The following is a 12,950-nucleotide window of genomic DNA, read 5'->3' as shown; positions in this document are numbered from 1 at the left end:
GTTGTGGCCTCATTTTAGTCCTGGACATCAAAATAATCTATCACAGGCTCTTCCTTAACCATCTTCGACCAGGTGCCTCCACTCACAGCCCTGGCAGGAGAATCAAGAGGAAAATGAGTCATTAGCTGGAAAACTGAAAACTAACAAGAACCAACAGCAACATATGATGAAAAAGGACACTTCTGTGACATTTGGCATGTTGTGGGGATCCGGTTTGTGACCCTCTAGTTACAGAACAGCCTCTTTAACCACAGAAGAAGACTTACTTGCTGCTGTGCTGTTTGATATGAGCGATGGGAGGAGGGGCCCTCACAGCCGTCTCTCTCTCGATCAGTGCTGTCAGGGTTGAGTTTGGACAGGCGGACTTTCCCCTGAGAAAATGATCAAAATACACAAATACACAAATTCTTCAAATCCACAACCAACACTTTTATTTGAAACGAAGATATCCAGGCTGCATGTGTGTTACTGTTTGAAAAAGGTCTTACTTTTGGGCTGTGATGACCACATTGCGTTTGGGCTCGCTGTCGTAGCTCACGCTCTCCACGGTATAGACCTCGGCCAGCTCGTGGATGATCTTCCGGTGTTCTCTGTTCATGGGTGGAAAACAGTGGCTCCTCTTTGGCTGTTTCCCCTGCAAACATCAGTAATGCTTGTGCATTAGGGATTTATACGAGAAAGCATTTCAAAGCCTCACTGATCTACTCTCCTGCTGCCCTTCGGTGACATTTACATGTTGGGAACGAGTGGAGTTGGTGTTTCTAGCACTCAACTACATTTAAAATCTATTCTCAAATAAACTGGGAGGTCAGGAGCACTGGATGCAACACAAACCTGAAGGGTCGTGAAATGATAGGAAACAATCCGATTTCATTTTTTCAGACTCTCCTAAAAATTCCCCCCAAAAAAGTTGTTCTTTTCTTGTGAAATACAAGTTCATTTTACCATTCCAACCTCTACAAAAGGTCTGGGCTACTTTTGACGAGTGGCCCCTTAGTTCTAGTTAAGGGAAATTGCGATGCTACAGCATGCAGTGATACTTTTGTGGCAACAGTTTGGGGAATACCCTTTCCTGTTTCTACATGACAATACCCCTGTGCAAAAAGCCAGGTCCATAAAGAAATAGTTTTCTCAGTCTGGTGTGGAAGAATGTGACTGGCCTGCACAGAGCTCCGACTACAACTCCATCCAACACCGAATATCATTTAGGCCTTATTGAACAACATCAGTGTCCAACCTAACTAATGCTCTTGTGGCTGAATGGTAACACATCCCTGCAGCCAGGTTCCATAATCTGAAACCAAAAGCCTTCCCAGAGGGAAGACATGAGACATTCAACAATCACATATGGGTGTAATGTGTGGATGTCCACGTACTTTTGGGCATGTGGTGTATGTTTTCTGTGGCGTGTCTGACCGGTTTATTTTTATAGTAGTGTACTACACATGGAGAGGTTGGGAAAACAACAAGTGGCACCTGGCATATCTGCTAGAAGCTAATTTGAAAGTATGGAAGGAAAATGTTGATAGATAATAAAATGTAATAACCTCACTGAGTCACTTTTGTGAAAGTAGAAGCCCACACAAGAATGCCAAGGGCAAATAATGAAGTCAGTAAAGGCAGCACGGTATGTAGCAACTTTAAGGTGTGAGAAAATATGATAAAACCTTTCATAAGCAGACTCTTAGGCAGAAAAGCTTTGCAACCATGATTCATTGTTCCAAAAAAATACATTTTTACATTTGGCAAAGAAATCAAAGCAACAGTGACCTTGACAGCCTCACTCCTGTTAGCATGAATGCATCCAACAAAGCTAAAAAAAGAATATGGAGAATATTTTTCTAACTGCCCCATGAGGTACCTACTAATTAAGTCTGGCTTAGAAACAGTTACTAAAGAGGCTTCGCCGTCCTGCCAGACATCTACAAGCAACCACAGCTGGTCTCAGTCTTGCAGGTCCACTGGAGAATTGACCAAGCTCAAAAACAGCTGAATATACAACAACTGAGTCAGAAAATAATATACATTTTTTTATATTATAATAGCGTACAAAATAAATAATAGAATAATAATTAAAAATGATGCAAGTTGTGGGTTTAGACAGCTAAAAATGGGTCTAATCAGGTAGGCGTATCTTTTTTCCTAAACTGACTAGTTCTAAGCAGCCCATGCAAGTCACAGGGCAAAAAGTAAATACTACTTAGAGATACTGAGGAACATTTTGACCTTTTGTTGTGCCTTACTTGATGGTGTACCAGATGTTCCAACTCTGCCTTACAGTGTTGTATGTGAACTGACAGCCTGGGACATTACTTTCCTTAGGGACAATAAAGTACAATTTGCCTTGATGCAAATGCCAAATCAGTAAGATGCTTTAGTATTGAAATGTTCAGGACAGAAGTTTGGGTTAATCAACGTGCAACTTCAAAACATTTTATCAGTTTGTCCTCAGTTATTGTTGCCCAAGAGTAGTGGGCTCTCAACACAGCCACCAGAGGGAGCGCAAGAGGTCCCCCAAACAAACCATTCTGGCACAGGGGATTCCTTATATCATCTTACCTTATTAGCAAGCTCAACAAGATTCTTGATCTCCTCTTCTACCTCTGTGACAAATTTCAGGTCTTTTCTAAAAGAGAGGATGAACAGAACATCTTTATTGTTTGGCCGTGGGAACCAACAGCACAGGCAAGATTAAGAAACTACAGTAGTGCAATTTATAAATGGTCAGAAATAATAATAATAATGCTAATGTGGTAAAACAGACAAACCTGGCATCCTCTTTGAGGCTGTCGCTGTATACAGAAGTACAGCGGGCGTTGAAGGGGTCAGAAGATGAGTCTATCTGCAACGCCTCAGCCAAACGTCTGTTTCTCTCCAAAGTAGCACACTCTTGATCACATTCAAGCCTAAGAAAACAAAACGTGATTATTTAAACATGCAGGCAGATTTCACATCAAATCTTTTAAGTTGGACGCCGATTCTCTGCTCGTTTGTTTCAACTTTCTGTACTAAAATGATTCTTATGAAACGGATAGTTCTGAGTGGCTGCTGTAGCTGCTGTAATCCATTAAATGCATTACATTTGATTGATTTATTTAAATATTAATACACAAACAAAAAGTAATCACTCATAGTGAACAGGAAATCCATTTCTATGCAGAAGCACATTTAAATAACGTTTCATATTGATTTAAAGAAACTGCCCCGTGCCACACCTTGCAACTGTACTAAAATCACTGCAGAGAATGGCCTTTCATGTCCATTTCCTCAGCCATTTTGCGTGCGTCGGCAAACACTTTACATCAACAGCTTTGGCCGCAGTCCATTACTCTACCTGGTCTGTTTCAGCTCCTTCTTAGTGAGGAATGGGCCAATGTCCATGGAGTCACCGAGCTGCATGTCAGACAGTTTACTGGCCATGGCGATGGCTGCATACCTGCAGTACAGAGGATTGAGGGACATTTCAACCACTTCATATTACAAATTCAAACAGCTGAACACAGAAACCCTTTAACTGACCTCTGATATGAAGAGGCTGCCTCTGTGCAGGCCACCATTTCCTTTCTTCGACCACAATCACACTGTAGAGCGACCTGTAAAGAAAAAGAGGTGAAGAATCAGACTCCACTACTAGCGTTATACATATGAGGGAATAGACTTCAGTCTGGTGCAAAAAATTGTTGTAAGGAGACAAATAGGTTGCTTTGTGCATGCTGCTCATATGAAGAATTCCTGCAGCTGTGAAAGGTCTCATTGTTTGTTGAGCTTTTGAATTTGGAGGACTGCCACTGAAATGTTATTATTTCATCCAAGTTAACTATATATAACAGCAGATGCAATCCACGTGTAGCTAAAAGGAACAGAAATAATACAAAGCTTGACTGCTGAACATAACATTCAATAATTAGAGATTTGACACATTCATACAACTGAATTTATTGACTAAAAAAAACATTTTTCATCAGGGGAATAAGGTTTTAAGGTTTTTTTCCCCCCACTTTTGATGGTGGGGAAATATGCCTAAACTCCCCATGAATCCGAGCCTTGATGTAACAACAACCATCTGCACAAACTTTGTAAGCTGTATTTCAGCTACTGCAAGTCCAGCTGCTCTCTGTGGCGGTGTGTTGTACCTTGGCAGTGCAGGTGGTGCGTGGGCAGCTGCTGCCTTTATGACAGGGAGCGGAGCACGGGTGGCCACAGTCTGGACGAGGCAGGGCGCAGGGCTGCTGGCAGCTGCCTCCTGTCAAACACTCGCCCCGGTGGCAGATCCGTCTGCAGCGGTGCATTTCACAGGGCAGCAGCTTATTACATGTCAGGCCACATGAAATGTCTTGCAGATGACATGGGATGTTGCTGCGTTGCTGTGGGCCAAAAAACGTGTCACTTTAATCACAGTAAAAATAGGAAGGAAACGAGTTATGCAAATTGTCAGCTCAGGGGGTGTTACCTCGTGCTTTCCCATGCACCATTTCTTAGTGAGGTATGTGCAAGGTGGACACTTCTCTTCACTGTGGCAGTTGTGGAACACTAAATGAGAGATACATGTTAAGATTCTCACTTACAGTTTACGACTGCAGTGTGAACGTTTACACTTTTATCTCACCTGGGTGGTCACACTCGTGTCTTCTCGTACACATGTTTTTGCACTCCGGTGGCTTTGTGCCACAGGGGATGGGCGGGTACAAGACAGTGAGCCCGCAGTGACACGCCAGCTCATCAAAACCTACACACAGAAGGAATCATGGGATACCACATAGTAGGCCTGCACGATTCGGGGAAAAATATGACTTACGATTTTTTAGCTTAGAATTGATCACGATTTTCTGCCATGAGTTTTTTCTTACGAAGTGTAATGTTTGTTGCACACATGAACCATGACAAAACACAACAAATTGGCAGTACCAAACATAGATTTTTTTTGGCACCTATAGCACATTGCGCATCAACCACAAGCCTGTAAACATAGAGGCTTCAATGAAGAGAAGGGAGAGCATTGCAGCGCTTGAAAACCTTTTTTATACAGTCTATGTTTAAAACTCACGGAAGAAAGTAGTAGCGTGTGTGATGCAGTTGGCAAGTAAAATTAAATGAGAATCAAAGTCATAAAAAAAAAAAAAAAAATTATTAAATTAGTATTTCTTTTAAATCAAAACAAAAATCGAAGTTATTTAAAAATATAATCGTGAACAGGGTGAATCGAGACCGCGATTTTATAACGATTAATCGTGCAGGCCTACCACATAGGATATGAGCTGTGTGGCAACATCATGGCCAAACATAATACCATAAAGGACAAAAAATGATGATGATATAAAAACCTCAGATTATTATTATTATTATTATTTTTTTTTGAATGGCAGAATAACTACGTGGTACTTCTGAGACTTGGCTTATAAAATACAGTGCTGTGGGACCACTAAAAACGCCTGCAGGACTCACTGGACTGCCAGCAGGGCTCACAGTTTCCACGGTGACAAGGCTCCTGGCAGCGGTGGAGGCCACAGTTGAGCTTGTAGCCGCAGATCAGTTGGCACTTGTGCTCCACATTCTGGACGGACAGACAGAAACCAGTGACACCACCTCCTATCGCTTAGCGCTGTCCCAATAACCAAACTTGAATTGCTATTTTGATTAATTGTAAGACCTCAATATATAAGAGCTGTCAACACTTTGATCAGATGTGTGCTGCAAGCTGTAATGAATTTGTGTGTCCCCTCCAGATGTGAATCTAACCTCTTTGTGTCTAGGTTGCATTAAAACTCCCATAAACGTGATGATTGTAGGTACTCGATTTAAGCTTACAAATTGCTAAATGGCATTCAACCTTACATCACTGTACAGTTTTAGTCAAGCACTTTATTTATACATATTTGTCAGGTTAACTTGCCTACAGTGCTTTTGGTGGAAGAAAAGCCACATGTTCAGTAGTCTAAAACCGTTTTTATATTATTAAACAGAGTATCACAAGTCAACAATTACACCACCAGCATCGTCTCAGCTCTTTTGCCACTTTTAACATCAATTTGTTTAATTCTATCTGCAGTTTGGACAGTATAAACTACACAACATTGACAAAGAGTCACTGAATACTCACCACACAACACAGCTCGCCGCACTTGTGTCGGCCACAGGAGCGCTTCTTGTTGCAGCGCTTCTCACAAGTGAAGACAAGCTCTTCTGGAATAGAAATAGCCAGAAGTGAAATACCAGACAGTGTAAGTAGGTGGTGATCTCACATTTGTTCAATTTCATCTGAATTTGTTTAAATCTCACCTTCTTTTTGGATCGTTGCACATGGCACCTCCTGAAAAACACAGATTTGGAACTCTTTGATATCATAACCAAAGTATAACTAATGACAGTGGAACCAATGCGGAAGATAAATGTTCTGCTGGTGTTTCTGCCTACCTTGGTCTTGGAGCCACATCTGCATCTGATAGTCGAGCTCAGGGAGCAGGGCCCGCAGCTGTCCTCGTGGCACAACTTCTTACACAGATGGATGGTGTCTGAAATAACACAGTTTCTTTGAGTCCTGACAAAGTGTTAGAACAATGCATGCAAACTCAACGTAATGCACATCATGTCCAAACACCCAAAATAAAAACATTGTCCCTCAGGATTGAAAAGAGCCTGATGGAAAATGGTGGAGGAAAAATAAAAACGTCAGAATATGCAAGCAAATATAAAAACCTACGGCTTAACAAGGTCTTTAGATGTGGACAGATAAAGTCCGACATCATGACGTTTGATGGCTTCTCTTTGAATTCTCTGTCTTTTTTTCTTAAAACATTTTAAAAACTGTGGATTTCAGTTAGCAAAACTGAAAAGATTAAATCCATCGCACTCATGTAACATGTAATTTTATTAAAGAAATGGTTTTAAATAAAATAAACTTGTTGGACCCAAATATTGCTTGACATTTTCCACATTTAAGAGCTTTCAGACCTGTCATGTTTTCATATCCTGTACCTGGTTAGTTTCAGATCTTGTGCAAGGATAGCTTCACTTCCCACCCTTAACCAGTTACACTGTTATGAGAAATTATTAACAATCTAGCGGGAGAGTGCGCACAAACCTGTACTTTTCCTAGTTAAGACACTTACCGCTGGAGCCACAAGCCAGGGGTTGGTTGCATGTCTTTCCACAGGAGGGGATGACATCAGAGCAGCTTCGTCGCTCAGAGTAGCCCAGTTCCAGGAGTTTGGTCAGTGGTGTCTGACTGCAGGGACACGTTTTCACCAAGCTCGGGGAGCGTGGGCATAGCTGGCACGGACCGCGGTGGCACTCCTGCTGGCACCGGTGAGCTTCGCAGTTTAGCATCCTGAATGAAGGAAAGTCAGTGTCAGGTCAGTGGTGAGAACTGTCTAACTGAAATAAAAACCTTCATTACTAACAGAGGATGGACATCATTGATGCCACAAGGTCAGACTTACTTCCCACATAATTTTTGACAGGAGAAATGTCCTGAGCCATCAAATCCTTCTTTATCTGTGCCACACAGGACTTTACGAGTGGTAACGTCACAGTAGCATACTAAAGAAAATTAACAGAAGAAAATTATGAGTTGCTGAAAAGACCAGGTTGCCAAGTTTTAAAAGAAAATTGGAGGGCAATTTTTTTTATCTGTCCAAACATTGTATGGAGCTGGCAAAGTGAGTCTCACCCTGCTGAACTTGCAGCTGGCAGGGTTGACATGCGCCACTGTGGCACACCTGGGTGCAGGTGTGTTTAGCACAGTTGAGTAAGGCACCACACACCTTGTCACACTGGAGCACTGTACCCTGGCCACAGCGCATTGGTTGACTGCAAAGATATAGTTCTATCAATATTATGATAACAAAACCTCAGATAAAGAAAGCAACCTCTTCAGGTAACACATAAATACACAATGTCCAAAAATACATACATAAGATACACAGAGAGATGCAAACATGATTGAAATGTAGAGTACCTGGTCTTCCCGCAGATACAGGATTTTGTTATAAAGGCAGGACATTGTGGACAAGGTCCAGGGTGACATAAGCTGAACGGAGACAGAAAAAAAATACTCTCTGGGGAATTCTGGATTGATGACATTTAAATACAGTTATATTAAAATAATCATGTGCAATTGTTAAACAATACATGCAAAATCCATCCACTACATTGTAATTATCACATTAATTAAATTAAAGTTGTATTGTGTAGTTTTTGCTGCATACTTTACAGATTTCATTCTTGCTGTATGTACTGTCCCCCACAGTGTTCCCATCCAGGCCAACACATTGTTTCCATGAAAATATCCCAAGATTACAAAAGAAAGACACCATCAAAATACAGTCCTCCTGTGATTTTCAAGGCTCACATGTTACAGGGGTGGTTGCAGTCTACTCCGCTCCTTTTCTTCCCACACATGTCACCACAGCTGTGAGGAATCTCACTGCGCTGCCACTCGGGGTTTGTCACTTTACCTGCCAATCAAATATGGAACAAAAAGAGTGATGACCTCGGTGACAGACTTGATGGGTTATAGGCATTTTAAAAATGGGGAAGAAAAGAGTGTTACCAGACCAAATTATACATTACCCACCTCAACTAATAGATTATGATTTATAATATATATTTAATTGCACGAATGAAACAGTCACTCACCACAGAAGCAGGTGTAGGATATCGGCTGTTTCAGTGTAACATTCTGGCAGGCCGGACAGCGCCAACCTTCAGGTGATTCTGAAAAACAGCTTTGCTTTAGTATAAATCATTTATTCTTTTAAATAAGCTTTCAGAGAAACAGAAGGTGAGAACAGCAGATATTCCCACTGGCCCCAAAGTGCAATGCATCACAATACACTGTTGATGCAGCAGGAACTTCAAAGCCTGAGAGCGGGGGGGGGGATATTGTAGGTATTGTCCATCTATATAACAGTATTATGCATTACAGTGGATTATGCTGAGGGCCTGTTGTTTTGTAACCTCACAGAGATAACCATACTGAGTGGACTGTGAATCAGCGCTGCTTAAAAACGGAAAAGCAAAGATCCAGAGGTTGTTATAGGATTTGTACCGTCCGCCTGAGAGGCCGGGGATCGAGCCCACTTCTTGATGCAGTTCAGGTGGAAGACGTGGAAGCAGCTCAGGCAGCTCCACACCGGGGCCATGCACCGGATGACATCACAGCAAACCATGCACTCATACTTCTCCTCAGACAGCTGCTCAATCAGACACCCTGTGGAGGGGAGAGATCAGAGGGTCAGGAGACAAGAGCGATTCAGACAATTCACTTCTTTAACCTAAAGAACCCTTAGGCAGCTCCTTCAGAGAATACTGATGTGGTGAGGAGCCCTGTTCAAACCCACAGAATTATATCAAAATATATGATGCTAAATTACAAGGTGTTTGAGTATAGAATGATGCACAAGACAACTCAAATGTATATTGGTTTCAAGGGCTAGAATAAGCACAAACAGAATATACTATATTGTCAACCAGTGTTAGAGAATTGTTTTATGTAACTTTAAAGCTACTCAATATGAAAATTAAGGGCAATATCAAGAAGCGGTTAAATGGCACTACCTCTTTAGTTTCTAATAGAGATGGTCCGATACCATTTTTTGCTTCCCGATACAGATTCCGATACCTGAACTTGCGTATCGGCCGATACCGAGTACAGATCCGATACCAGTGTGTCATATATTTTATTATGTTTTAACATAATAATATGTATAGTATACTACTATCCCTGTATGGATGTGATATTATTTCTATCTTTGTTGTCGGTCTGGCTCAGGTTAAACTCTTTGTGAAACATGAATGCCCCAGAACGTTCTTTTATTATGCAGTTTGACAGTCAGTTATAACGGAAAAAGAACATAAATAAACTACTTTAACGTATTTTTACTTTAGGGCTTTATTACGTGGTATCGGATCGGTGCATAAACTCCAGTACTTCCCGATACCAGCGTTTTAGGCAGTATCGGAGCTGATACCGATACTGGTATCGGAACATCTCTAGTTTCTATATAAGAGTTTACAGGAAGTTAAGGTCTCACCGGTCTGTGTCTCCTTGCTCTCTGGCATCTTGTCCCAGTTCCTCTGGCCTGGCCTGTGGTTTTGCTGATGGGTTCTTCTCCCCCCTCTGGCCTGAAGGTGTGTGTGTCGTCCTGAGCCTTGTCCAGCTTTACTTTCCTGAGATGATCTGCCACGCCCAGAGTCATCTTGGACACTGGCCCCCCTCTCTGAGCCCGTTTCCTCTTCAAATGATGGTTTGGGCGGTTTGATTGGTCCTTGCCGTCGCTTTGCTTCAGTCGGCTTCCTCTGATGATCGTCATGCTGAGAGTCTGGACCCGTCTTGCTCCTCTTAATTCTTTCCCTGATGTCTGAAGGAGGGCTTTCTCCTTTGGTGTCATTTGACCTCTGACCCTCTACTACAGTGTTGTTCTCCTTTAAGTGAGTACCCCTTTCATTTCGTTGTCCTCTCCTCTGATCCTGGCTAAACTTCCTGGGTTTTTTAACCCGGGCATCCGGGTCTTCATTGGATTGTTCAAAATTCCTATTTACATCTTCTCTTCGCCAGCTGGGTCTATCAGGTCCATCATACATGGGATGTGCCCCAGAGTGAAACCCCTCAACACCCCTGTTGTTACCACTATACAGGCCAACGTCACCTCCAGGTCTTTGCCAACTGGAGCTCCCAAAATTGCCATTTACACTTCTATTCCCTTCTCTCCTTCCTCTACCTCTGCCTGTGCCTCGCCTTCTGGCTCCATCCTCTCGTTGGTAGAAAGGATGCTGACGCAATGCATCATTTGAATTATCATGGCTAAATTGGAATTTAAAGCCCTGCTGAAAGTGTCCATATTGTTGAGAAGGATCATAGCTATTCAGGTTTCTGTCATTGTTGTATCTGGACCGGCCTCTTCCGGATTTGTGATGCTGATAGGGTCTTTGATGCGACGCCTCATCTGGATTGAGGTTGGGTGGGTCTGCAAATACAAAAAGTGACAGTCTTAAAAGTTGTTGTTGTTTTGTCCCTCCCCCCCCCAACCCCCCCCCCCCCTTCATCTGTGTTTTGGAGAGACATAGAGAAATGTGTTTATAGCAAGACTGGACACTCATAAAGACATTATTACTAAATTCAAATGTAGCAATAAACCTTTGAGTTAAAAGACAAATCGTATGCTTGTAGTTAATACATTTCACATACATATGGCAAGATTCTTCCCAAAGAAGCCCTTCGCAAATCTTAACATTTTTCTGGTTAAATTCAATTTGTACATCCATACATTAACCCTTATGACAAACAAAAAGGTGAACGCACACAGTTATATTTTAAAGAATTATTTTCTGTAGCCCCTGAGTAAGCTACATTGACTTATTGATGTCATTGTTTATTTATTATGTTTTATATTTAATTTACTTTTCTTATATATCATTTGATCGATATGCGGTCCAGCGTATGTCTATGACCTGCTGAATGTCTGTCTGTTTACAATGTTTAATAAAGAATTACATAGAGGAAAAAAAGAAATTAAATTTCACTGTCACGTGTTGTCACGTCAGCTACGAATAGCCTGATGACGCCATTTAAAAAAAAAAAATGCAGTCGGTTGATGACACTGATATGAAAGGCTAACGTTAGCAACCCTTAGCAAGCCAAACGTGTATCATCGTCAATGAACAATCAGCTGCTCGCTAATGTTAGCTCAAAGTTAATGTTAGCTGTGCAACAAAACTAGCTAACTCACCACATAAAGAGAGTCTGTAAAACCTTAGCAAGCAAGTTAATTATCAATTATTTGGACAACACTTAACAGTTAACGTTACCTGAGGAGCCCTCAGCCATTCAGTTTGAACTCTGTTTGTTGTCGCTTCTCCCACAAGTTTTGAAGACAACAGGCTGTTTTGTGCGAGATGACAAGCCTATCCAGGTAATGGGCGACAATATCCACCTTTTCACGTGTGTTCTTGTTGTTAAAACTGAGACAAATGTCCTAAAGAAGCAGCAACAACCTACTCCTACGTTCAACACACTTTATCAACACTCACTAGCTTAAAGCTAACACAAGCCAAGCTATGTTGCTAGCGAGAATCAAAAGCGGAACTTCCGGTCAGTGTTTTTAAAAGTAAAAGCAAATGGTTAGAAGTTACTGAACTCAACTTTATTAGTATAGCACCTTTCATGCCAAAGTGCTTCACAGAGCAAAATTAAAACAACACAGATGAAAACAAAAAATGGGCAACAATAATAAAAAAAGAATTGAGCAAGACTAAAAATTACAATAAGACAATAACATGTTAAATCCATAAATAAAAGCCAACAGAATAAAATAAACACCAGGGTAAAAATATATGTCAACAGAATTCCAATAATTTAACCTAACTTACCAGACAATACATTACACGTACAGAACCTCCATCGGATAACATTATAGTTATAGTTTGGAACATGAAGAACGGAACCCAAGCTTACAGGTATACTAATTATTAGTTATTAATACGTGCCTTAGGACAACCCATTCAAGGCATACAACGATATTTGACAGAAAATAATAACAATGAACAGCCACAAGGTGGCGGTCCATGTTTGGAGTAGTAGGATTAGTACAGGAAAGAGAGAGGATTTTCAAATGAGAATATGAGGGTCTATTAAAAATTAGAACACATCATATATCACATGATGCTTTGCATATTGGCTACACTTTTCTATGTTAACTATTTAAAAAGTGGATATTTAAAAACTAATAGGGGTGTTGCAGGCTGTTCTTTGAGTGCACTAAAACTAGAGATGAACAACCTAAACAACTCTAACTGGTTAGGAGAAGGTCACGACCATTTTATACAGTCTATATGGTCACGACTTCCATGGCTACTATGGCAGGCCTTCAGTCGAACGGGGCTCTCCTCTCCCTGCAGTCACAGATTCTAGATCACGCATGCGTAAAGTGGCTCCTCGGCCCCGTCAACCAGGC

General features: G+C 41.4%; 1 protein-coding gene across 1 annotated transcript in view; it reads right to left on the bottom strand.

The window, feature by feature from the left end:
- Positions 1–12,070, bottom strand: part of nfx1 (nuclear transcription factor, X-box binding 1) — a 12,340-nt gene extending 270 nt beyond the window's left edge. The window contains exons 1-23 of the mRNA XM_078280612.1: positions 11,806–12,070; positions 10,032–10,964; positions 9,047–9,208; positions 8,635–8,712; positions 8,348–8,453; positions 7,955–8,026; positions 7,667–7,806; positions 7,437–7,536; positions 7,107–7,324; positions 6,412–6,509; positions 6,277–6,307; positions 6,098–6,180; positions 5,443–5,551; positions 4,607–4,726; positions 4,451–4,530; positions 4,134–4,364; positions 3,520–3,593; positions 3,335–3,436; positions 2,769–2,906; positions 2,560–2,626; positions 489–634; positions 267–371; positions 1–90 (exon numbers count right to left, since the gene is read on the bottom strand). The exon at positions 1–90 is cut by the window's left edge and continues 270 nt beyond it. Coding sequence (XP_078136738.1) covers positions 15–90; positions 267–371; positions 489–634; positions 2,560–2,626; positions 2,769–2,906; positions 3,335–3,436; positions 3,520–3,593; positions 4,134–4,364; positions 4,451–4,530; positions 4,607–4,726; positions 5,443–5,551; positions 6,098–6,180; positions 6,277–6,307; positions 6,412–6,509; positions 7,107–7,324; positions 7,437–7,536; positions 7,667–7,806; positions 7,955–8,026; positions 8,348–8,453; positions 8,635–8,712; positions 9,047–9,208; positions 10,032–10,964; positions 11,806–11,824 — 3,288 coding nt within the window. The 5' untranslated portion in view covers positions 11,825–12,070 and the 3' untranslated portion in view covers positions 1–14. The remainder of the gene's footprint in view (positions 91–266; positions 372–488; positions 635–2,559; positions 2,627–2,768; positions 2,907–3,334; positions 3,437–3,519; positions 3,594–4,133; positions 4,365–4,450; positions 4,531–4,606; positions 4,727–5,442; positions 5,552–6,097; positions 6,181–6,276; positions 6,308–6,411; positions 6,510–7,106; positions 7,325–7,436; positions 7,537–7,666; positions 7,807–7,954; positions 8,027–8,347; positions 8,454–8,634; positions 8,713–9,046; positions 9,209–10,031; positions 10,965–11,805) is intronic.
- Between the last annotated feature and the right edge of the window lie 880 nt (positions 12,071–12,950).

This window comes from Sander vitreus, chromosome 22 (genome assembly GCF_031162955.1).
Source record: "Sander vitreus isolate 19-12246 chromosome 22, sanVit1, whole genome shotgun sequence".
NCBI lineage: Eukaryota > Metazoa > Chordata > Actinopteri > Perciformes > Percidae > Sander > Sander vitreus.
This window is presented reverse-complemented; position numbering and strand designations above follow the sequence as displayed.